The sequence below is a fragment of the Physeter macrocephalus genome, chromosome 7 (assembly GCF_002837175.3).
Source record: "Physeter macrocephalus isolate SW-GA chromosome 7, ASM283717v5, whole genome shotgun sequence".
In the NCBI taxonomy this organism is placed as follows: Eukaryota; Metazoa; Chordata; class Mammalia; order Artiodactyla; family Physeteridae; genus Physeter; species Physeter macrocephalus.
In genome coordinates this window covers 9,827,083-9,853,318 of record NC_041220.1, presented here as the reverse complement: position 1 = coordinate 9,853,318, position 26,236 = coordinate 9,827,083, and the positions used below count along the sequence as shown (strand labels likewise).

General features: G+C 38.3%; 1 protein-coding gene across 14 annotated transcripts in view; it reads left to right on the top strand.

The window, feature by feature from the left end:
- Nucleotides 1-26,236, top strand: part of FAM13A (family with sequence similarity 13 member A) — a 381,052-nt gene that overhangs the window by 32,334 nt on the left and 322,482 nt on the right. For 13 of the 14 annotated variants that reach the window (XR_003680461.2, XR_008617746.1, XR_008617748.1 and 10 more), the window contains exon 3: nt 4,155-4,364. The exons of the other annotated variant lie outside the window; for it this stretch is intronic. Coding sequence is in view for 6 of the 13 variants with exons in the window: in XM_028491594.2 (XP_028347395.1) it covers nt 4,155-4,364 (210 nt within the window). In the remaining 7 variants the exon portion in view is untranslated. The remainder of the gene's footprint in view (nt 1-4,154; nt 4,365-26,236) is intronic. 14 annotated transcript variants of the gene reach the window in all.

The window sequence follows — 26,236 nt, the reverse complement described above, 5'->3', positions numbered from 1 at the left end:
GGCTATATAGTTAATTACTCCATAGACAACCAGAAGCCCCTTTCTGTATTTGAAACTATTGATATCATGTTAATAAACCAAAGAGCCTGTGTAAGTTTGAGAGCAAGATACTTCCATTAGTTTTATTTAACTGTTTAAGTCAAATATTTGTTGTGGACCTGTGATACAGTAGGCACTCTGTCAGGTATGGGATATGAGGTGATTGGTTGTATAATTAACCATAGTAGATATTGTGGTCATACTTTGTTGTTTAATGTAAATGTAGATATATGACAACTTGACATGAGGGAAACCTTTTATTATTATAAAGGAATTTTAGGACAGAAAGCATTTATAAAGGCCTATATTAAGGCCTGTTCAATAGACTTTGGCCTTTTTTCTTTAAACAAAAAAAAATACACATTTTTTTCCATTCAAAGGAAAATCTTATAAGTTACGAGGCATATCATCTTTATACTATTTAAAAATAATCTTGCTGACAGTGTTACTGGATTCCTTCTACTTTACTATTAAGATGCTGTGGGATATTTAAATAGTGTAGGTTTCTCCACTTACCACTAGATGTCAGAATATGCTTACATATTGTCACATGACTTTCAGTGCCCGTGTGCCAGTAAGAAAAATTCTGACTTCGGGCATATTTCATTTCTGCTGATGTAGTCATACATTCATACATGTACTCATCAGACTTTGAAATAAATACTTCAGTTGTACAAGAAAATAGTTGTCAGTGTTATATATTTTTTGGTATTACTAAACCATTTATAAGTTGCTGTTTCATGATGATTAACCCATATCTCATGAAATCAAATATGACAGAATCTCAAATGTATGACAGTAACTCCATAAAGCTTTCTGAACATCTTCTCCCTCTAACGTTTCTGTTATAATCATTTCCTAAAAATTTAGAGTAGGAAAGATTAGAGATTATATAATCTGGTAAACCTCACACGGGTATTGTATATATTATAAATTCGTAAGGGACTTTTAAAAGCTATGTGGTTTCTTTTTGCCAAAGTGTAATATAGCCATGTCCGGAAGTAAAGTTCTCCGGATTGAAAAATCACTAAGTATCCTAAGAGTTCTTTGGGTGAGACGTGTTCCTGAGGGAAGAGAGTTGTGCAAATAAATGGCATGAGGGCAGAAAAAATGGTTGAGAAGCACTGACTTTGCTGACTTCCGTTTATAGCTTCTCTTTCCTCTAGTAAGGTCCGGGGGGATCGGGAATTTCAAGACCAAAGCCAGTTCTTGGAGATGGGTAGCTATTTTTGAATAACTGGAAGGATATTTATTTGAGGAAAAGGTCAAAAAACCTTGTTGGAAGAGGCAGCCTCAGGTCAAAGCTAGAAAAACACTGTGAAATCAGATCCAGGGGCATCTGCTGGTCCAAAAACAGGCTCTGGAGCTGGGTAAGATACAGGACTATGTCGTAAAATTCTGTATCTTCCGGGTCTGGGCCTTGACCAGGAATGGGATTCTCTTTTATTGGGCGCTGTCTGCTTGATGCCAGTATATGTCTCTGAAGTTACAGATGAAGCTTTGTAGAGTAGAGGAGACAGAACTTGAAAGCTTTAAAAACGACTAAGCTGAAGTCTCCTGATAGTAACTGATATTCTGCAGGATTAAAGGGAATGGCATATCATTAGTTCTCTCTTGCTACAAAACGGATGACCCCCAAACATAGTAGATTAAAGCAGTGTTTATTGTCTCGCAGTTTCTGTGGTTCAGGAATCTGAGCACAGCTTAGTTATGTCTTTTGTCTTGAGGAACTCTTAAGGCTGCAGTCATACCAGGGCGTGACTGGGGGAAGGTTTGCTTCCAAGCTCATTCATGTGCTTGTTGGTAGGACTCAGACCCTTGTGGGCTGTTGACCTGAGGGTCTCGGTTACTCATTGGCTGTTGTCCAGAAACCGCCCTCAGTTCCTTGCCACGTGGACCTTTTAATAAGGGAGCTCACAAAATAGCAGCTGATTCATCACAGTGAACAAGCAAGAAGAGCCAGAGAGAGAGAGAGAAAACACAGGGAAACAAAGTAGGCATAACAGTCTTTTATAACCCAATCTCAGAAGTGAGTTTGGAGCCTAATCACATTCTCTTGGTTAGAAGCAAGTCACTAGGTCCAGACCGCACTCAAGCGGGGAGGGGATTATACATGATATGGATACCAAGAGGTGGGGCTCATTGGGGCCAGCTGAGAAGCTGCCTAGCACACAGACTGACTGGTGTCTCCTCTGATTACATGGTGCCCTGGCCATACTGGTGGTTAAATATTTTTCATAGCATCTCTGGTTTCACAGATTTTTGTCAAAATTGGAGCTAAAATTCATGTCCATTTTTGATACTCATGTTCTTCAAAACCAAATAATATGTGTATATGTAGAAGCGCATAGACATCTTACCAGACGACACAAACGCCGTAAGGATCCTTGTGGTGTTTAAAGTTTTTCTCGCGGTTGATTTTTTTTTTTTTTAGTACCTAACATAGTGCCAGGTACTTATTAAATGTTTGTTGAATTAAAGGGCTCATAAGATGTTTTATCAAATGATAAACTAAAATGAAATTAGCTTCCTTTTTCTTTAGAAAGAGCAACGCAGTTAGGAGAAAAGAGAGAGAAGCCAAGGCTGATATGAACAAACACCTCCCATCTACGTAAATCTAATAGGTTTCAATGCTTTAGGTCATTGCTAAAATTCACCATTAGGCTCTCAAAGGGAGAGTGGTGAGTTGAGTCCTTGGGTCACTCTTTTCTTAGAATGTTTCTTACTCCTTTAACATCCCTCCGGGGTCTGACTCGCTTGCTTTCATGGTGCTCTGTCTTCTTTGAATCCAGCACTCTGAGCTGGAAATCATTATCCTCTACCTTAAAGCAGCTGCCGCCCTTCCCCCTCAGTTCACCTTATCCTTTACAGTGCTTTCTCCTGGATTTCAAGTTTTCAAACCTTAAAGTTAGGTTTCAACCCTTCCTCTTCCCTATTTTCTTTTTGTACTAAGTTACCAAATCATCTTTATTCTCTCCTTTTCACTTCCTTCCCACCATAGTCTGTCTTACAGTAGACCGTAGTCCCCCTAAGGCAAGCTCTCTGCCTTCTCCATTCTCTGCTTCTTTGCTAGCTAGGTCTTCCTTAAACCACGATTATGTTGTGTCTCTCCCCTGCCCGCCCCAAACTCACACACGTTTAATGCTCCAATGATAAATAATGATAAAGTCTTCACTCCTTCCCTCGACATTCATGACCCTCTACTTACCATTTCTTCCATTTTAGTACCCTATCACTCTTTGACCTAAACACTCCAGATTTTCATCTGCCTGCCTTTCTTTATACTCTCCTCTCTCTGCTTCTCAGTTCATATATTTGTTTCTCTTTGTCAGGGATAGATCAAGTTTTTGTGGGTCTGATGCTTAGTCCTTCTGGGGCCCTCTTTAAGAGAAAGAACACAAAATTAAGAGTACAGAATTAGGGACAGAGCATTGGAAAGGGCCCCAATAAATGAGAGGCCCTGAAGCTTAAACTTCATTAGCTTCGCGGTACATCAGCCTCAGTCCCCCAGTCTTGCCTGTGCTTTAGCCAAAGATTATGCAGCGGAGCCAATGGCTCCTCCATGAAGCCTTCTCTGCTGACCCCAGCCAACACTAATAATCACAAATCAATGGGCTAAAGGCAAGGATCTTGTCTTGCGCTACTTTACAGTCTCTGAGTCTTATAATTTGAATTTATTAATTACTAAAGAAGTAATAGTTCTTTATCAAATTATTACAAAGGTAATCACATATAGTTAAAAATTTTTTATGTACATGTTAGTTTCTTCTTAAATAGTTGTTCTCAAAATGCTAAGCTGCTTTCGGAGCCCAGGGTAAGTTTCTGTTATACACTGTAGGAAAATTATATGAATGAAATTTCTTTATAGAGTAGTACGTGTTCTTTGTTTGTATGTGTCCTAACCTTATTTTTAGACATCAGCTTTTATAACCACTTATGATCTTTGTAGTTGGTATGTAATAGCTGGGAATTTATAGGACGTGAAAATCTTCCAGTGCTTGATAATTATTCAGAAAATTCTATACTGAGATTTATTTAAGTCGCTGTTCTTTAGAGTTTATACCTGTTTGTGGGAGACCTCTGTTATTTTCTGTGCATGTACTTTGCTGTTCCAGGACTCACCCAGGAAGGCCTTTTTCGGGTGAATGGCAACGTCAGGGTGGTGGAACAGCTTCGATGGAAGTTTGAGAGTGGGGTGCCCGTGGAGCTGGGGAGGGACGGCGACGTCTGCGCGGCGGCCAGCCTGTTAAAGCTCTTCCTGAGGGAGCTGCCGGAGGGCGTGATCACCTCGGCACTGCAGCCTCGGTTCATTCAGCTCTTTCAGGGTCAGTACACTGAATCCTTCTAGGAATTAAAGCAATTTTATTTTTCAGCTAACGCTAAGGTTTTAAATATTAAATATTTAAATTCTAAATGTTAAAATAGGATTTTAAATATTTGTGGTCTCTCCATAACCATCATCTTGCTATTTCACTCTAGATCTTCATCTTCTACCCTAAAATAATCCTAAACTGATGATGAAATACCATTATATTAAATGGAATTTCTAAGACTATTGGCATATGAATACGTAAATAACATAATATTGAAAAGCCCTGATGCTTTGGGACCAAAGAAATTCTTTTCTGACTAGCTAGTGACTGCCATGGAAGTATTGATACTAAGACTAAGGCGTTAAATTCTATGTAGGAAATATTAATTAATTCAGTTGTGTTTGGTTAGTGACCTTTGAGACCGAAAAGTCACTGGAGGGCTTTCCTTTTCTTATAAGCAAGACTGAGTCCTAAAACAGTAGTTGTTTTACATAACTGAGGTTAAAATTGATTTCTTAAATGTTCTTAAACATCTTTTTTTCACTGCAGTATAGTTCATTTGCAATATTATATTAGTTTCAGGTGTACAACATAGTGATTCAAAATGTTTATATGTTATACTCCATTTAAAGTTATTATAAAATATTGGCTATATTCCCTGTGCTGTACAATATATCTTTGTAGCTTATTTATTTGATAAATAGTAGTTTGTACCTCTTAATCCTCTACCCCAACCTATCTTGCCCCTTCCCTCTTCCTTCTCCTTACTGGTAACCACTAGTGTGTTCTCTATATCTGTGAGTACGTTTCTGTTTTGTTATGTGTATTCGTTTGTTTTATTATTTTAGATTTCACATTTAAGTGATAAAGACAGTATTTGTCTTTCTCTGTCTGACTTATTTCACTAAGCATAATACCCTCTAGGTCCATCCATGTTGCTGCCAAGGCAAAATTTCATTCTTATTTTATGGCTGAGTACTTTTCCATTGTATATGTGTATATATCAAATATATATACCACATCTTTTAATCCATTCATCTATTGATGGACACTTAGTTTGCTTCTATATTTTGGCTATTGTAAATAATGCCACTGTGAACATTGGGGTGCATATATCTTTTCAAATTAGTGTTTTCATTTTCTTTGGATATATACCCAGGAGTGGAATTGCTGGATTGTATGGTAGTTCTATTTTTAGTTTTTTGAGAACCCTCCATACTGTTTTCCATAGTGGCTGCACCAATTTACATTCCCCCAACATTGTACAAGGGTTTCCTTTTCTCCACATCCTCATCAACATGTTATTTGTGTTCTTTTTGATAATGGCCATTCTGACAGGTATGAGGTGATAGCTTGTGGTGGTTTTGATTTGCACTTCTCTAATGATTAGCAATGTTGAGTATCTTTTCATATACCTGTTTGGCCATGTGTATGTCTTTGGAAAAATGTCTATTCAGGTCTTTTGGCCATTTTTTAATTTGTTTTTTTGATGTTGAATTATATGAGCTATTTATATATTTTGGATATTAATCCCTTATTGGTCATATCTTTTGCAAATATTTTGTCCCATTTAATAGGTTGTCTTTTCATTTTGTCAATGGTTTCCTTTGCTGAGCTGAAGCTTTTAAGTTTAATTAGGTCCCAGTTGTTTATTTTTGCTTTTGTTTCCTTTGCTGTAGGAGTCAGATCAAAAAAATACTGCTGCAATTTATGTTTGTGTTTTGCCTGTGTTTTCTTCTAGGAGTTTTATGGTTTTGGTCTTACATTTAGGTCTTTAATCAGTTTGAGTTTATTTTTTATATGGTGTGAGAAAATGGTCTCATTTCATTCTTTTACATATAGCTGTCTAGTTTTCCCAGCACCACTTCTTGAAGAAACTGTCCTTTCCCCATTATACTGTCCTTTCCCCTTGCCTCTTTTGTCATATTAATTTGATAATAAGTGTGTGGGTTTGTTTCTGGGCTCTCTATTCTGTTCCATTGATCTATATGTCTGTTTTTGTGCCAGTACCATACTATTTTGATGACTATAGCTTTGTAGTATAGTCTGACATCAGGGCGTGTGATACCTCCAACTCTGTTCTTCTTTCTCAAGATTGCTTTGGCTATTCAGGATATTTTGTGTTTCCATACAATTTAGAAGTCTTCTAGTTCTGTGAAAATATGCATTGGTTTTTTTTGTTTGTTTGTTTGTTTGTTTTGCGGTACGTGGGCCTCTCACTGTTGTGGCCTCTCCCGTTGCGGAGCACAGGCTCCGGATGCACAGGCTCAGTGGCCATGGCTCACTGGCCTAGCCGCTCCACGGCATGTGGGATCTTCCCAGACCAGGGCACGAACCCGTGTCCCCTGCATCAGCAGGCGGACTCTCAACCATTGTGCCACCAGGGAAGCCCCCACGCATTGGTATTTTGATAGGGATTGCTTTGAATCTTTAGATTGCTTTGGGTAGTATAGTCATTTTAACAATATTAATTCTTCCAATCCATGAACACTGTATATCTTTTCATCTGTTTGTGTCATCTTCAATTTTTTTCATCAGTGTCTTACAGTTTTCCAAGTACAGGTCTTTTACCTCCTTAGTTAGATTTAGTCCTAGATATTTTATTCTTTTTGATGCATTGGTAAATGGGGTTGTTAACTTTTCCTTCTGATTGTTGTTAGTGTACAGAAATGCAACAGATTTCTGTATATTAATTTTGTGTCCTGAAACTTTACCACATTCGTTGATGAGCTCTAGTAGTTTTCTGGTGGCATCTTTAGGATTTTCTGTGTATAGTATCAGGTCATCTGCAAATAGTGACAGCTTTACTTCTTCCTTTCCAATTTGGATGGCTCACGGGCCCAGCCGCTCCGCGGCACGTGGGATCTTCCCGGACCGGGGCACGAACCCGCGTCCCCTGCATCGGCAGGCGGACTCTCAACCACTGCGCCACCAGGGAAGCCCTATTTCTTTTTCTTGACTGATTGCTGTGACTAGGACTTCCAATACTGTGCTGAATAAAAGTGGTAAAAGTGTGCATCCTTGTCCTGTTCCTGATCTTAGAGGAAGTGCTTTCAGCTTTTCACCGAGTGTGATGTTAGTTATGGGCTTTTTGTATACAGTCTTCATTATGTTGAGATTCATGTCCTCTATACCCACTTTGTGGAGAATTTTTATCATAAATGGATGTTGAATTTTGTCAAAAGGTTTTTCTGCATCTATTGAGATGATCATATGATTTTTATTCAATTTGTTAATGTGGTGTATCACATTGATTGTATTATAAAGTGGTTTTAAATGAAGAATCTTCATTTTTAAAGGTACTAATTTTAGGCATGATCATTATTGAGTTGTCCCTTCTAAATACAGGAAGAAAAATGATTTAGCTTTGAAAAGCCATTTCTTTCCCTGTTTTTGCCAAGTTAGGGTGAAAATGGGAAAATGTATCTATAAGAGTGTTAGATACCAGATTAAGAAGGATGTTACTTAAAGCCACATTCCTTTAAAGCAGTGGTATAACTATTCACATGTAGTATGCTAAAGAATGAGTAAGTGAGAAGGCCATGTTGTATTCTATTGAAAAACAGGAATAAAATATGAAAGCAAAAATTGCAGAACTATTTCTGTTATGGTTTTCTTCAGTGCTTTTAAGTTTTTTTAATCAGTAAGTTACATTTTAAAGTAATTGCTACAAAAGCAAGTTGAAGATTTACAATACTGTGTGCTTAATACAAAATATTTAGTATTACAAAGAATCTTTGTTACTCTTAATATTATATCTTATAATTTATAATACTATAATTATATACTATTAACTTATAATACTATAATCATAATATTATCTTATTGTACTATTACTACTTGTGAATACTTATAAATTTTAAAAGTGTTTATCACATTTCCTAGAATAGCTTTCATTCGATAATGAGAATGCACTGTTTTATTTTTTTTGTTAATTTTTACATTACAGTAATGTGTTATAATTCAAGTTTTCTTTGTAAATTATCATTCATGACATGTTTTCTTGGTGGCTAAAAAAGTTGATATGCATCAGAAAAAGCAAAGGGTACCATTCTAATAGAAGTAAGACTGCTTATTTAGTCAGCCTTGGGGGTTGTGTGATTGTGCACAAATAACAAATTCTGAATGGGGCAGAAAAACTAATTTTTGCTTTATTGGTAGTATTCTCTCATTCCTTGAAAACCTCTGAGGTTAGATCTGAGAAGTTCAATAAAGGAAGTACTAATGAGGTACTTACAAGTTAGGTAAGGTGCTAAGTCAAGGGAGTAAAGTATGTCTTAGGTGCCAGACAGTATAGCCTTTATAAAATAAACTTCTCTCTTTAATAGTCCAGGTAGAAAATATGCAAGTAGGGCTCCTGCGCTTCTGCTGGTTCACCCCGCGCACAGTACTCTGGCAGTAGAGGGTACCCGCTGCAACTGGTCACTCCAAAGCCAGAGGTTGAAGGCTCTTTGCAGACTCACTAAGCAGATATTACACTTGGCCTGTTATAATATTCTCATCTCTTTTCTGTTAGACAATAATATATAATAATAAAAATAATATATAATAAAATAATAAATAATAATATATAATAAAATTTTTTGATACAATTTCCCTAGTAAAGACTACACTATTTTTATATTTCAGTCCTTATGACACCAGATTAAATACTTTTTTGACGGTCTGTCACAAATCAATGCCAGATTTCTTTTTTTAAAAAAATGTTGTGGGCCTTCGAATTGTATCCTGTATAAAGAGCAAGCTATTTGTAATTCAATATAACTTAAAATTTTTCAGCTCAAGCTCATCTCTTCCATACTTTAGAGGATGGAATTCTGGAGCCCCAACTTAGCATATTTTTAGACATTTAAGCTAAACCACAAGTGCCACCAAGGACAGCATGGCTGCCGCCTGTGAGCATACCCGTGGTCTAGATCACCCTTTGATCTTATAGATCAACAGTGGCCCCCTGTGTGCATGGACATTTAGATTCTTTCCTTTTTATAAAAAATTATCAGCTTTAGATAATTATCAACTTTAAACTTTGTCTAGTGTCTAAAGCTCTGAGACTGTATACATTTTTAGCTAGCAAACCTATATATCTGCATACCACGTGTTATCAAAAAGTTCTATCTAAAGTTGATTTCTGCCAGAGCCTTTTGCTTCTGTCAGATGCCTACTTTAGACAATGCATCTTTTTTTTTTTATTTTTTTTATTTATTTATGTTGGGTCTTCGTTTCTGTGCGAGGGCTTTCTCTAGTTGCGGCAAGTGGGGGCCACTCTTCATCGCGGTGCGCGGGCCTCTCTTGTTGCGGAGCACAGGCTCCAGATGCGCAGGCTCAGTAATTGTGGCTCACGGGCCTAGTTGCTCCGCGGCATGTGGGATCTTCCCACACCAGGGCTCGAACTCGTGTCCCCTGCATTGGCAGGCAGATTCTCAAGCACTGCGCCACCAAGGAAGCCCGACAATTCATCTTTAAGAGAGAGACTCTAAAGGATCTTCAGTGATTACCCTTTCCTGTTGTCATGTTAAACCTATCTCTGATTGTACCAACTTGCCTTCCTTAATTTAGGTTTCCAGTATAATTGTCTCAGTTTGGCTATATTCCATGACTTCTGATATTTTATCCTTATCCTGGTGGGCCAGTAACACATCTATTTTTTATTTTAATAATTTCAGATGTGTTTGGGGAATAAATATGAATGGCAAGCAATAAAATGATTTTAGGATAGGATTCATTTAATTTAGAATTAACTAGAAATCCCTTTACAGTATTTGAATGCTGTCTGTTGAAAAATCTTCTATAATGTAAATACAAATATTTCTGCCGCATAATGGAATATTCTTGTTGTTGTTTGAGTTGGATCAATCCATCAATATTTATTTAGTACCATCTGCTTATACACTGGATGGTCCCAAGAAATAAAAGATTAAACTTCTTGACTTCAAGGAGTGTGCTATTTAATTGAGGAGGTAGGATGTATGTTGTATACCTTCTGTAGTCCTTCAGATGAGTAAGTGCATTCAGTTGGTGATCACAAGGAGAGGAGGAGGCCAATCTGGATTGTGGTAATCCGAGAATACTTGGTGAAAAAAGTAAAATTAATTTGAATGGAGAGGAAAATCTTCTAGGTGAGGAAAGGGCATGAGTAAAAACACTGTCAGTGTATAAGACAAGAATGTCTGACAGAGTTGTCCATAGCTAAAGGAAATTTGCCAAATATATAATTTAAAAAGTAGGTTGAGACTAGGTGGTAGAGGGTCTTGAACATTAGGCTAAAGGAACTAGTATTTATCTGTAAGTAGTAAATACTTGAAGAAAGAAGTCATATGATGGAAGCAGTATTTCAGTCTGTGCTGTGTAAGATGGTTGGATGGGGAGATGCTGGGTGCAGGGAGACTATCTAGAATACTGGCAGAAATCTTGGTCCTAACGACCTGTATCTGATAAGTAATAGGCAATGGAATATTTTTTTAAATCTGGGGTAAATATACGTAATGTAAAATTGATCATTTTAAAGTGTACGATTCAGTGACATTAAATGCGTTCTCAATGTTGTGCAGCTGTCACCACTACCCATTACCAGAACTTTCTCATCATCCCAAACAGAAACTGGTAATGGAATTTTAAAGGAAGGTTACCAGAGACAGAGATATTAGAGAGAAAACAGGAGCAGAAACATTATAGCTGATAATTAGAGGGTCAACATAGGAAAGGAGTCAAAGATAAGCCTAAGTTTTGAATTTAGGTGACTTGAAAAACTGGGGGACAAGTAGCGTGGTGGCCCGACTCTGGCGGCCATAACTTTGGTGAAGCCCACAGAAATGGGACCTGGGAAGCCCACAGCAGCAGAGGGCGTTTATTAAGCTTTTGTGAATGGAAACAATTAGAATAGGAAGGAGATTTCTGAGGCAAGGTTGACACAGCACTGGGGAGAGCTCCCTGCCAACTCCTGTGCTTTGACAAGGCTTAAAGCAACTAACGTTGTTTTGTCTTCAGTAATTCAAATCTTTTCTGTCTGTACCCAGGGTGGGTCTAAACATTTTATAAAATGCTTCAGCCTCTTAGACTTGATCTTTTGTCCTGAAATGAAGAAGCCCAGTCTTCAACTTTCTAGGAACGTTCTGTGACTGACTAATGCTCCTTCTCTACCTTCAGGTGAATTTGGGACTTAGCCCAAAGGCTCAGATGCTATTACCTTCAGGTGAATTTGGGACTTAGGCCAAAGGCTCAGATGCTTGGTAGGATCTGATGACCTCTTTGTGGGGACTTTATTGTCTGTCTCCTATCTCGGAGATCCAGCTGTTGTTATTGAAGAAAGAGGAGAGATCCTGCTGTGGCATCTTGGTAATTGGTCTATTAATAACAATAATGGAAGTCAAGAAGGGAAGATTATGGGGCCATGATGAGGAGCTCATTTTAAATGAATAGAATGAACATCAGTGCTTGGGAGAGGGGCATCAAGGCTGGAGATGTGAACTTTATAGTCATCTTTGTAGACTTAATCCTTAATCAGACTTAGAATCCTGAGCATCACTTCTGTGTGGACAATATTGTAGCTGTAAACTGATGACAGCAAGGGGATTTTATATGCCTTTCATCATGATTTAAGTACCTTTTCTGTGCCAAGATTTTGCCTAGAGGCTTTACATATGTGTGCCTTCCAAACCCCATCACAGCTACTCCTACAAATATTTCATAGATAAGAAAAGTGAAGTTTGGGGAGGGTAAGTTACTTACCAAAGGGCAAGCAGCTAGAATGTGCAGAGCTAGGATGTGCCTCGCTCCGAAGCCCAAGCTTTTTCCATCATATACTGCGCGTCTAAGTCAGCTCAGGCTGCCATAAAAGAATACCACAGGCTGGGAGACTTAACCAACAGAAATGTATTTTCTCGCAGCTCTGGAGACTGGAAGTCCAAGATCAAGGTGCTGGCCAGGGTAGTTGTTGGAGCTCTCCTGAGCTTGCAAGTGGTGCCTCCTCACTGCTGCCTCCCATGGCCTTTCCTGTGTGTGTGCTCTCCTTCCTCTTCCCCTTCTTGTAAGGACATCAGTTCTTTTGGATTAAAGCCTCAGCTTTATGACCTCACGCAACCTTAATTACCTTTGTAAAAGCCCCGCCTCTACATACAGTCGCGTTGGGGGTTAGGGCTTCAGCCTGTGGATTTTGTAGGGACGAAATTCAGTCCATAACACTACTTTTAAAAACTTATCACAGTTTGGTGTATGTACGATTAAAAATTAATTAGTAAAATGCCCACAGTGGATGCTAACTAGGTGGTCTCTGGAATAGAAATCATGACTACAGACTTGATGTTTTTTTCTTGGAAATCTTTAAAGATGACTAGCAGAGCTAAGAGTAAGGAATGAGTTTAAAACACATGATAAGCTGTGGAAAAAAATGTTACTGGGCTGTGTGTTCGTTTTTTTTATAGATAATTTTCTGTATTTTTGTTTGTATTTTAATATTGATTCTCTTTAAGAATTTATTCCTTTTAGCGATAATAGGTGCTAGTGACTCCTCACTGCACAATACCTAGAAGATATTTTGTTTATATAACGTCTTTTGATCCCAGCATCAACTCTACTGAGGTACAGATAGGGTAATCTTCATCTTGAAGAAAGAAATTACAGCATATGGCTTAGAGCATAGGCTCTGGGTCCATTCTGACTAGTTACAAATCTGTTTGCCCACTGCCTGCTGCATTGGTATGGACAGGCTGCTTAACCTTTCTGTGCCTTAGTATATTAGGTATCTATTGTTACGTAACAATTTTCTTAAAACTACTATAAACATGTATTTTCTGTCGTAGTTTCTGTGGGCTAGGAATTCAGGTGTGGTTTAGTTAGGCAGCACTGGTTCAGAGTCTGTCAGGGAGTTGCTCTCAAGAGTTGTCAAAGGGCTGCAATCATCTGAAGGCTTGACTGGGGCTGGGAGATCTGCTTCTAGGGTGGTTCATTCACATGGCTGGCAATTTAGTGCTGGCTCTTGGTGAGAAGCCTCAGTTCCTTTCTCTATGGGCCTCTCCTGATGGCTGCTTGAGTGTTCTCATAACACGTCACTGGCTTCCCCCAGAGTGAGCACATCAAGAGAGATGGAAGCTATCTTTTCAGTGACCTAGCCCCAGAAGTCAAATAACATCATTTGTCCCACCTTCTCTTCATTAGGAGCGAGTCCTTAATCTGGCCCATATTCAAGAGGAGAGGAATTAGGCACCGTCTTTTGAAGGAAGAATTGTCAGACTTTGTGGACATTGTGAAACCACCACACTTAGTTTCCCTAACTGTTGTACTAGTTCGTTCATAGTAGTGTTTACTTCCTGAGTTTGTTGTGTATACTGAGTTTATCCATTAAAGCACTTAAAACAGTGTCAGTCATATATGTTAAGTTAATACGTTAAGTTAGTGCTTCTCAACTCTGGAAGCCCCGAATAATTATCTGGGAAGCTTTGAAAAATCCCAGAGATCATTACATCCTACACCAATTAAATCATCATCTCTAGAGATGAGACACAGGCATCCATAGTTCTAGTGCAGTCTTCCTTCCCTGTGCTTATGTCCCAATTTATCCTCAACCCTCACTTCCACCCCTTGGTTTCTTAGTTATACGAAGACAAACCATTTAGTGTGATTTCCCTCAAGTTTTCCACTTTTAACCTTAAAATTGATTTCTTTATCCTTTATCCTAACTTCCCTGTCTCTTAAAAAAAAAATTACAGAAGAATAAGTGCACCTACCTGCCTAATGATTAAGGAGGAGGAAGGAAAAGGGACAAAATGAGTTCCAGTTTGGAGTTAAATGAAGATTTCAAAATTCTTGCCCAAGTTAATTGAAACTACTTGAACTTTTGATGGTTGGTTGAGCTGGTAAATCACACAGTATGGACCATATCTTCCAGAAATTCATTTGGGAATATTTTTGGAATGGCTACCAGTTATCAATTTTTATTTTTAAAAATATTTTATATAATTTTAATGAAAGCATAAGCCTGCAAATATGGCATGTTATATATAGTACAGGACTTTTTAAAATATTAAATCAGTGATTGAAAATTTTTCAATTATTAAATTGAGGTGAAGGCATTGTTTGGTATTTTATTGATCACATAGAAAAGTAGGATACTGTCCTGCCAACAGTGAGCTTACAGTTTTAGTAGGGAATTAGAACATGTACACAGAGAGCCAGGATACACAGAATAAAGTGGGGTTGATAGCGAGGAATCATTTCTAAGTCAGATGATAAGGAGGGTTTATGGAAGAAGGAATTAGTACTTGAACTGGGCTTTGGAGGGCTGGTAGAATTCCCACAGATGGTGTTCGTTTTAGGAAGAAAGGATTACAGGAGCAAAGGTGTTTGGAAAACAGAGGTACGTGATTGCAGCAGTGAGCACAGAGTGTGTGTTCAGGAAGGTGGGGGGAATGGGTGGTTAATATAATTATATATATATAATATATATATTAATATAATATAATTGGGTTTGATATATTATATCAAATATAATATAATTTGATTAATAATGTTACTGTATTATTTTTTAAAATAAATAAATATTTTATTTATTTTAGTAACATTAATCAAATACTGAAGTGGCACATTGTTAAGTGCTTTTATTATTCTCAATAAAATTCATCATCTTATTGCTTTTGACATATTTTCCTTTATATGAAGAAATATTTTTGTCAAACTAATACATGCATACGGTTTTATTAAAAAATCAAATAAAATTGAAAGATTTTTATAGAAAACCCCTACACACCCTTTGGCAGCCCTTAATTTTCTTTCCCAGAGCAAATCAGTTTTCACTTACCTAGCTGTTCTTTTGGTATTTGCTTCCATTTGATAATATAATGTTTTATCTTGATCTCTCACTTTCAGACATTATCTCACTGCTTACACTTATGAAATAGGCGGAATTAGCTATTACATTGTTACTTACTCCAGTATCGTTCTATCATAATTTTAGCTGAATTCATAATTAATTTTTACCTTGTTAAGACTGTGTGAGGGTGTGTGCCTGTATGAAGTGCATTGCCTGATGTTAATATTTGTCTTAGGTTTATAGAAAATTATGTGAATGAAAACATATCTGCAATTTTTTTCAACTTGCTCCAACAAATCCACCATTACCTATTTTTTTCAAAACGTCAAATAATTTATCAATTCTTTATTTCTGGGGCGATTCCTCTTTGGCCCTTTGGCTTCTTCTCCCCCAGTGGTAGGTGTCACACCCGTCTTTCTGGACCTGCTGTTCCCTGCGATCCCTTCTCGTCTATCGTGTTGGACACTCAGCAGATCCCTTTAACCTGGAAAATATTGTCTTTTGGTCTTGGAAATGTACCAGTCTCATCTTTTACTGTGCCTTTAGATGTTTGATAATTTTCTTTTAATTCTGTTCTCTGTGAAATTTAGTCAACTTCATTTTCCAACCTTGTTTGTTTAAATTTTAGCTTTTCGATTTTAATAGCCAACATATTTATGCTCTGTTTCAAAGTACTCTATTTTATAGCATTCTATTCTTATTCTTTCTGAGATACAAATAAGGCTTTTGGTGGTATGTGCTTGTTTGTTTTTGGTTTGGTTTCCTCCCCCTTATTTCTTTTTGTATCTCTTTACTCAAACATATGAGGATCTTTGGCTGCTGTGATTTAGGAATAACATTTTGTATGTGGGCCGGTGGCCTTGTCTACTGGTGTACCTCACTTCAGGAAGATTAGATGGTGGAGATATAGAGAAATCTAGCTGTTAAATTGGGGACCCACAAATGTCAATGTGTGGACGTATTTTTCTCTTCAACCATTGAGTTCCTCAAGAGCAGGAGTGGGAGGGAGGTGGGAAGTAAGCTAATGGAGCCGTTAGTTCTTAGTACATTTTCACTAATCTTTACATTTTCAACTGTGTTCCTTGCGCTAGCCCTTAGCTGTCTCAGATGTCCAAGAATACACTGACATTATGAAGAGCCTAAACTTCAGCACTCCTGCCTGCCGGCACGCTTGCCTGGGTGCTGGGGTGGCGGAAGCTCCCTCGAGCCTGACGGGCTTTCAAACAGCCTGTCTGTTTTCAGTCACTTGCATTCACTTCCAAATGGCTTTGAAATCTCATCCCCTTCTGTCTTCTCTGCTGTTCTTTTTTTGCTTGCGGGCGCTTATACTTTTTAAACATCATTTTACTGTCATTTTAGTGGGGTCTTGGGAAGAATATGTGATCAGTTCGTCTCTTTAAATGGACATTCTCCTTTGGCCCCCCCACCCCGGCATACTTGATTTTAAATGGGATAGAATTTTACAATAGCAGCTGTTCAAACAATATGTGAGAGTTAAGTACCTGTGAATTTTGGCTTATGAGCATTTGATAATTTAGACAGCATCTGTTTTTCTTAAGAAAACCACCCTAGTAATGCCATTTTAATCAGTACAGTACCTAATTGTAAAGAAATCTAATTTCATACACTGACTTGCGCTTGAGCTTTGTGCTGGTTTGCTTCATTACGTGAGGTATTCACTAGATAAGTTTGAGTTAAGGCTGTCTTTTATCTATTCTATTGATATATATCATAATGCCACTTGTATTGTTTGCCGTTAGCTGAGAGGTTTTGCCTTGCAAATTTTAAAGTACTGGGCAGATGTTGGCTAGTTATAATACTAGTTCTTAAGTCACTACTCCTTGGGTACTGTGAGCTCCAGAGGAAGCGTATGAAATATCTCCTTTCCTAGATTCATTCCTTCTTACTGAGTTCCTTTTCTTTCAAAATTATTCAACCCTCACAAATTTATTTCTATGAAAAAAGAGAATCATATTAAACTCCAAGTTTAAGCCCTTTCCATTTTCAGTATATGCCTTTTAGGTTTTCTATAAGCAATGCCAAATATATAAATTATGCATTTTTTCTGGGTAAAGACCTAAACTCAGAGCAGAAAGCATTGCCATTTGCATATCTGTCCAAGCTGCCAGTCAGTCAGATGTGTGAACCCTCCACTGGAATAAATGAGAAATGTCGTGCCAGGAAACCCAGGTTTCCACACATGACTCTATACATTTTGATGATATTCCAGTTTGGTTCTGCTTCCATCCAGATCCATGTGACAGGAAAAGCCTCATTCTTGTTTATAATCCCCTATAATCTCTAAGATTGTAGATCCTGGTAACTAGATGATCGTTTGTTTGCTGAGTACACACATAAATATTTTCCTTTTAATGACCTTTGACACTGTGAGGTAGTATTAGGTAGTGAGTGGGATTCTGCAAAATTGGGAAGAGAGGTCATGACTGAGCAAAGTTATTCTGCATTAGAACAACTGGTCTTGAGGTACGTGTGTGAATATGTATATATGTAAACTTACTGAAATCTCCCATCTACCTTGTCTTTTCAACTGTGTTCTCTTTATCCTTGATTGATGGCTTATACCTTAAATTCTTGTCATTTTAGTGAGTTATTAAGAGGAAGAGTAGATAAACTCATTTTTTTTTGGTACATGGTAAATGACTGATATGTATTATTATTGAGGTGATTGTTTAAAAATATTATATGTGGATGGGTACATGTTTCTGGAAGTACGTTTCACTTTTTACTATATATATATATATTTTTTTAAACAAATGAAAATCTATTCAACGTCATTTGTCATTAGGGAAGTACAAATTAAAACCACCATGCGCTACCACTTACACATATCAGAATGACTAAAATTAAGACTGACCATACAAGTGTTGGTGATGATATAAAGGAATTAGAGCTCTCACACACTGCTAGTATGAATGTAAAAATGGTACAGCACTTCAGAAAACAGTTTGACAGTTTCGTTTCTTTTTTAAAACTGTATCTACTTTTTAAAATTGAGGTATATTTGATTCACAAAATTATATTAGTTTCATGTGTACAGCATAGTGATTCAAAATTTTTATAGATTATACTCCATCAGGTTATTATAAAATATTGGCTATATTCCCTGTGCTGTACAATATATCCTTGTAGCTTATTTATTTTATTTTATTTTTATTGGAGTATACCTGCTTTACACTGCTGTGTCACTTTCTGCTGTACAGCGAAGTGACTCATACATATACATATATCCCTTCTTTTTTGGATTTCCTTCCCATTTAGTAGATAAACTCATCTTTAACTGAAAGTTCTCATCTAACTTTTTCCTACACTGGATTTTAGGGCCAACAGAATTCCCTTATTTATTGAGATACAATTTACCCACCATAAGATTGACCCTTTTAAAGTGTACAATTCAGTGGTTTTTGTGTATTCATAGAGGGCAGTCGTCACTACTATCTGGTTGTAGAACAGTCTTATCGCTCTGAAAAGAAACTCCAAGGCCATTAGTAGGCACTCCCCATTCCTTCCCCACTTCCCCCTCCACTGCTACCAGCCCTAGAGAAACACTAATCTACTTTCCACCTATATAGATTTCCTATCATGGCCATTTCTTATAAATGGAATTACACAATATGTGGTCTTTTGTGACTGTCTTCTTTCACTTAGCATAAATTTCAAGGTTCATCCATGCTGGAACATACATCAGTACTTCATTCCTTTTATGGCTGGGTAATAGTCTATTGTATGACTATACTACATTGTACTTATCCATTCATCCATTGATGGACATTTGGGTTGTTGGCTAATAGGAATAATGCTGCTATGAACATTTATGTACAAGTTCTTGTATGGACATACGTATTAATTTCTCTTGGGTATCTACTTAGGAGTGGAATTGCTGAGTCAAATGGTGACTAACATTTTAAGGAACAGTTTTCCAAAGCAGTTGTACTATTTTATGTTTTCATCAACAATGAATGGAAGTTTTAATTTCTCTACATTGTTGATAATACCTGTTATTGTCTGTGTTTTTTAATTTTCATTATCCTCGTAGTACAGACAGTAGAGTTTTGTAATAGCATGAAGATTATGGGCTTGAAGAGGAAAAAGAGAGACCCAGTAGCTCCAAGTCCAAGAAGATAATGTCTGTTGGGGATTTTTGGAACAAATTATTGCAAACCGAGTGAAATCCTCAGTAAATTCTGCATTTTTCATGAATGCTTTTGTGAGGAGGTCTTGTTTAGATTGAGCTGGAAGAGGGAAAGAGAGAACAGCCAACAAATGAGTTATTAAAAAAAGAAGTAAAACAACTTGTATCAGTAGAATCAACTCACATAAAATATTGAAAATTTGTGTAAAGAGTATCAGTTTGAAGGGATGCCAAGTGATGAGCTTGCTAGACCCCTGCATCTCTACCTGGACTGAGTTAAGCTATGTCCTGAACCCCTGCTTTGCTGAGCCCATGGACATAGTGCAGTTTTACACTGAGTCCATAAACAATTTGAAGACTTAAGGGGAAGGAGAAGACATCCAGAACAATGTTAAATCACTCTGGGCTTGATGGTTTGGTGTCCTGTGACTTAAACCAATCCAGTCCACTTACAGCTGGGCGCAAGTGTCCACTGGATCAGTAGTGGAGGGTGGGTAAAATAGTAGTGGTGTGATTTACGCTGAAACTACATGCGTACTGTACTTTGCTCGCTTAAGAGAGCACCAGATTTATGGAGAAAGCCAAGTTTTATGGGCTGGGATATTGCCAGTACTGTTGAAGATTAGCATCATTGTGGGAGGCTCCCCCTCCCACATGCTCTGACGGTTTTTCCCACGCTCCTGTGTACAGACATGCCCACATTATAAACAGGTTCTTCAGCTGTTACGTGCTTGTGTCTAACATTTAGCCTAGATGTGAGCTCTTAGTTTTGAAATTTAGAGAGAATATTTTACATGCTTGTTATATTTCTAATCTGTGTCCTCGTCCCCGCTGACAGGCATTCAGCCCTCAGTGGAGCCCACAGAAGAGATATGCTGATCTACTACTTAGGTCTCATGGAGAGTTAGTTTTTGGCTATAGGACTGAAATGTGAAGGATCACCTAACTCTTTGTTCTTCTGCGCCCTTTGCCTTTGCTTTAACACGTGGGTTCCTTCTGGGAGTGGGAGTGTCAGTGTAGATACCAGCTAATTTGGCAGTAAACACACCTCTGCATCTTGCAGAAGCTAATCAGAACGATAAGATTTGTAGTTTCATTAATAGCATCTAAGAATAGGCTGTAATTTATTAATTTTTATTAGTCACTTTATCATCCTGCCCTTTGAGAAATTTGCGTGAGGCTTCTGAGAACGTTGTCATGGGCAAGGGTTGCGAGAGAGCTGTAAAAATATAACCTCTCCTTTTATGTGGAAAAATACCAATTCCATTCATCATAAGATACAATTATGTATATAAACTTCTCGTCACTCTAAACAAGCGATTCCACCCCTGAGGAATGCAGTGCGGGGGTAAGATTCAGGCTAATCCACGGTAGCTGGCGTTTTATGATTATTTTTCCCATTCTTCCGTGAATGCGTATTTAGAAAGAAATATAGCTCGTGTTTTGCTTATTCTTACATGTTGTATAAAACATTTTGTGACCTGACACTCTTGTAGGCTTTTATTAATATGTTGTTCCCCGCACACTCCCCAGAACCGAAGAAGCTATAATTGATTGTAAACGAATGAAGATTCCCACCCCCGACTACTCGCCAATTTTGCTTGTTCATTTGTTGACTCAAGAAACATTTCTTGGGCTTCCCTGGTGGCGCAGTGGTTGAGAGTCCGCCCGCCGATGCAGGGGACGCAGGTTCGTGCCCCGGTCCGGGAAGATCCCACGTGCCGCGGAGCGGCTGGGCCCGTGAGCCGTGGCCGCTGAGCCTGCGCGTCCGGAGCCTGTGCTCCGCAACGGGAGAGGCCACAACAGTGAGAGGCCCGCGTACCGCAAAAAAAAAAAAAAAAAAAAAAAAAAAAGAAAGAAAGAAAAAAAAGAAACATTTCTTAAATATTTACATGTCTGAGACAGTGTGCTAGGTGCTGTGTAATAATGATGCTAGGAACGGCAAGCTTTGTTGGAGCGCACCGATCGGATCACGTGCTGATCAGACGGAGGGGACCCGAGTTGCAGCTCGGTTTCGTGGTAGCTGTGTGAACATGGAAAAGTTAATTAATCTCTCTCTTTCAGTCTAGTCATCTCTAGCTGGGGGTGCCTAAGATTCCTACTGCTGCTGGGACAGATTACCAGAAACGTAGTGGCTTACAACAGCACACGTTTACCATCCCCTTGTTCTGCGGGAAGTGTGGAAGCTCAGCTGGTTTCTCTCCTCCAGGTCTCCCAAGGTCAAAACCGACGTGTCAGTCAGCCTGAGTTCTTGCTGCTTCCAGGCTCCTTCGAGTTCGGGGGAGTTTTCAGTTCCGCGTGGTTGTGAGGCCGCGACCCCTGTTTCCCTGCTGGCTCCTCCGCTTTTGGAGGCTGTCCATATTCTCAGGCTTGTGACCTTCCTCCGTCCTCGGGGTCAACAGAAGCTCACTGTTCTATCTGATAGATTAGCAAGTTTTCAGAAATCCTTGTGTGAGACTTAGTGAGGAAATAAAAAGCTACTTCGGTGAATCTGGCGCCGTGAAGCTAAATATTTTGGTTCTTTTAATGGCTGACCTTCTCACGGCCCTGAGATATATCGTAGTAGAGATTAGCATTTTTCCAGTTGTTGTTTTTTTTCTCCTTGAGTCTAAGATTGTATGTATAGTCATACAGGATAACTTCATGGCCACTGAAAAGTCAAAGCACCTGACAAGCTCTAGGATAAATGTCCAGATTAGAGTTAGGTGCCATCCCGTGATGTAGGTCCAGCATTGCTGATTATGATCTAAGCTCTTTTTAATGAGAGCAAATACTTGTCACATGGTTCAGCGTTTGCTACCTAATCTGGAACAAAAGTTCTTACGGTACAATCTTCTTCAACTGCTGAGTAGTTTACCTGTATACCACACGTACTGTGTGCTAGTTTTTTGTTTGCAAACGTTTAGCTTAAAAAAATGGGTCAAATTCAGCCAACAGTGAAAATCTTTTAAGAAACATGAATAACTTGAAGTGGCACTTTTCACGAATGGAGAAAGTTAGTTCTTGTCCTAGGCAAAGATTGATGTTAAGGAAAATGATGACTGTTTCAATTATTAACCATTATTCCATCTGCAAAGTTTTCTTAAGCCTTTTGGATTAATAAATTATACACATCCTAATTTTTATTCCAATTTAATTCTAGAAGTAACCCTCAAGTTTAAAACAGTTAAAATATTCTAATACGTCTGCAGAGGCACACTTCTCTACTTCTGAGGCCTTTCTGTGGAATTTTATTGCCGGGTATCCTTCCTCTCTGATCACCAAAGGATTTCTTATCATTTAAATACTCCCTGTAGTATAATTCCTATGTAACACTCTGACCCAGCTAGTTCTGTAAATGGACTAAATTAGTCTAATTTCTTTTAGATATATTTGATATATAGATGTCTCTTTATTCCTATAGTATTAGGTCTTACTGGGTGTCTTAAAAGTGTGCCTTACATGTGTATCGCTCTATTAAAACTACTTGATCACTTTTTATATGCCAGGCATTGAGGGGCTTTAAAAGATGTTTAAAACTCAGTCTCCGACTCTGAAAGAGCTTACATTTGCCAGTCTGTGGATTTTTTTTTTTTTTTTTTTTTTTTTTTTACTTTAACTTCCTCCAATCATCAAATGCATTGTCAACGAGGGCTTCCTGACAATCTTATTTATAATTACAGTCACCACGCCTCACCCTGGCCAGTACTCCCAGTTTCTTTTAGCCCTATTACTATATTTATTTTTTGATGTCTCATCCACGAGAATGTAAGTTCCATCAAGGCAGGGATTTCTGTTTTGTTTACTGATGTATCCCAAATGCCTAGAATTGTGCCTGACATAGAGTAGTTACTCAATAGCTACTTGTTGAATGATTGAATAAGTATTCCATACACATATTTTTCATGTGTAAAACAAACAGGACACATTGAAACTCTATCCAGAATCTGCCCATGTCTCACCGTCTTACCACTGGCAACCTGGTCCAGGCCAACTGGCCTTTCTCCTCTGGGAGTGTCACAGCGGTCCTCTAACTAGAGTCTCCCTGCGTTCAGCTATGCCTCCCGCAGTTGGGATTCAGTACAGCAGCCAGAGTGGTCCTTTCAAGTCTCCCCACAGCTCAAAACCCTGACATAGGGGGAGAAAAAAAGCCCCATGACTTACAAGACTGTAATGATCTGCCCTGTCCACCCACTGCCCTCACTGTCCCCTGATTTCATGTCCTGCCACTTTCGCACCTTCCACCCCTTGGCCCCAGCCCCAGGACCCACTTAGGGCCCTAACACTTGCTGTGTCCACTGCTTAGAATGCACTTTGCTCTTTCAGCTCTGCTCGGTTGTCACCACAGCCGAGAGGCCTCCTCGACTTTGTTAAGGTAAACACGATCACTACCTCCTTAAGAGGCCTTCCCTGCCATCCCTCACTCCTGCATCTCTCTGCTTTAGTCCCCCTGGCCCTGCTTTATGTTTCTTCATAGCACTTCATACATAGCATAAATCAAAACAATTTATTTGATTTTTGTCTGTCTCCCCGCAAATAGAATATGCTTAATAAAAGCATGATGTTTATTTGGTTCAGTGCTATATTCGTGGTGTCAGAGACAGTCCGACATGCAGACAGCATGTGATCAACATCACACATAGTGTGCCATAGGTGTACGTTAGGAATCAACGTGCCCGGGATAGAAGCATGGCTAACGCTTGTTTATGACGTGAGACGTTGAGGGAGACGTCATCATAACCAACAGAAATGCAAGAAATGAATGAATATGACACTGTTTATTATATTTAGGTACCAGTGAATCAAAAAGTAATGCAAGCAATAATAATTATTATGAGTTTTGCTTCTGGAAAACATCAGAAGGTGTCTCCTTAGGCACATTCACACCCACACCCCCCCCACTGAGTGCTGCGCTCAGCATTCTTCCACAGTCCCCCTCGACACGTGTGGAGCAGTTATTAACCTTACGTGTAGGAAATCTCATCTGTGGGGTGGCCGTAGGCAGACATTAATGGTGATATTTACCCCATATTTCTGGAAATGCAGTGCACATGGCAGATTCTCAGTATTACGGTAGCATGTAATTAATCGGTATGGAAAGAGGCGAGCAGAAATGTCATGCTAATAAAGTAAGGTCTTGACAGCACTGTCGATGTATTTGAACAAATTCAGGAGGTAAATTATGAATATTTAAGGTCCAAACGTGATGTGCTGCTGTCAGAGCCGCCCAAGTAGAGGACACTCGCGTCCTCACCCAGCGAGTGAACTGGTGAGTCTGTCTTCCGTCAGAGGAAGCAGAAATGCTTTTGGGTAGAAGGAGATAGATATATTTTTTTTCCCTCATATTTATTTTTGCTTTTGGAAAACATATATAGTGATTCTTTCATTCATACCATAAAGGATTTCATGGTATTTTGTGAAGTTGGAGATTCTCTGAATAGATGTCTCCCTTCCCATTTTTTGTCAGTTTTATTTCCTGGGAAATTATTCATTGTATTTCAGAATATTAGAAGTATGATCAAAGTACTGCTTCTTTTTCAAAGATGTCATAAATTCCTAACTATTTTGAATATTTTTTTTTGATCTGGTGTCTTCACACATTGCCTGCCGTAGGATTTGAGGTTTCATTTCAGAGCCGGAAAGAAGGGCAGGGGTGCATTGTCAAGGCTGTTGGAAAGCTGTTGCTTGTACCCTGAAATGCTGGGAATTAATCCACAATTTTAGAATGAGAGCACACACCCATGAAAACATCCAGACTCACTTTGGATTAGTCTCACTTTGGATGACCATAAAAAAAAAAACAAAAAAAAAAACCCACAAAACAAATAGGAGTACATTTTCTCTTAGTTCATATTTATATGATATAAAGGCATGAGAAATGGGTAGTCTTCAATTCATTTTTAATCACTCCAAACTTAATTATTTCCATTTCTTAAGTATTCCTGGTAGGCAAGATCATAGTACAGTGGAAAATAATGCCATCGTATGCAACATACCACATGTCTTTATGGATTATCAAAGTATTTGGATAGGATTTCTTTTTTAAATGTAACAAGTTAATATTGAAAAACTTCTAGAATCAAGAAATCTATTTTGCCCTAAACATTATAGTTTATTGAATCACATTGTTTGTGATCAGTAAGAAATAATTATTCTAATCATAAATAGAAGGTTCTCCAATATGATTCTACCAAAGATTGAAATCTACACATTTTTGAAATTACTGTTTTTGACAGCATCACTCATCCTAATATTCATAAAGGTTAGGTTTGGATTAGGGTTCATATTAAAAGACATTTCACTAAAACCTCAGTGTGCTCCTAAAACCACATTAATGAAGGTAAAGCAAAAAGTTATTTTGTGTATGTAACAAATACTTAACATAGCACTTAGTATGTGTCAACTACTCTGTTTTAATTACTCTACAACTGTCAACTCATTTAATCCTCATCACAACCCTCCTGGATAGTTACTATTACCACTTACAAATAAGGAAACAGTTTAGTGAAGAGTCTGAGGTCACACAGGTAGTAGGTGGCTAAAGCAGGATCCTAACCCAGAAAGTGGCTCCCAAGCCTGCATTCTTATCCTGTGTTCTACAGACACTCAGTAGCAGTCTGTGACCTTCTGTGTGTTTTCTGTGTTTTCATTTCCTGTGATGGCACATTACCTGTGTATCTTGTAATGCTGACTAATCAGTGTTAACAATCAGTCCTCTTCCTTTGCATCTTATTCGCCTCACTCTTTTGTTTCTTGTACTCTTGACTGGCTAAAGCAGCTGGCCTATCCAAATTAAAGAATCCAATGTGTGTTAAATATAACTGGATTAAATTTTTATTCTCTTACACATCTGTCTAAAGGATGGATTGTCATTATTCCCCTTAAGTATCCGCTGTAAAAGATTTGTATTTTCCTCTGATAGAAAGTAGTATACAAAATTACTTAAGATAGCAA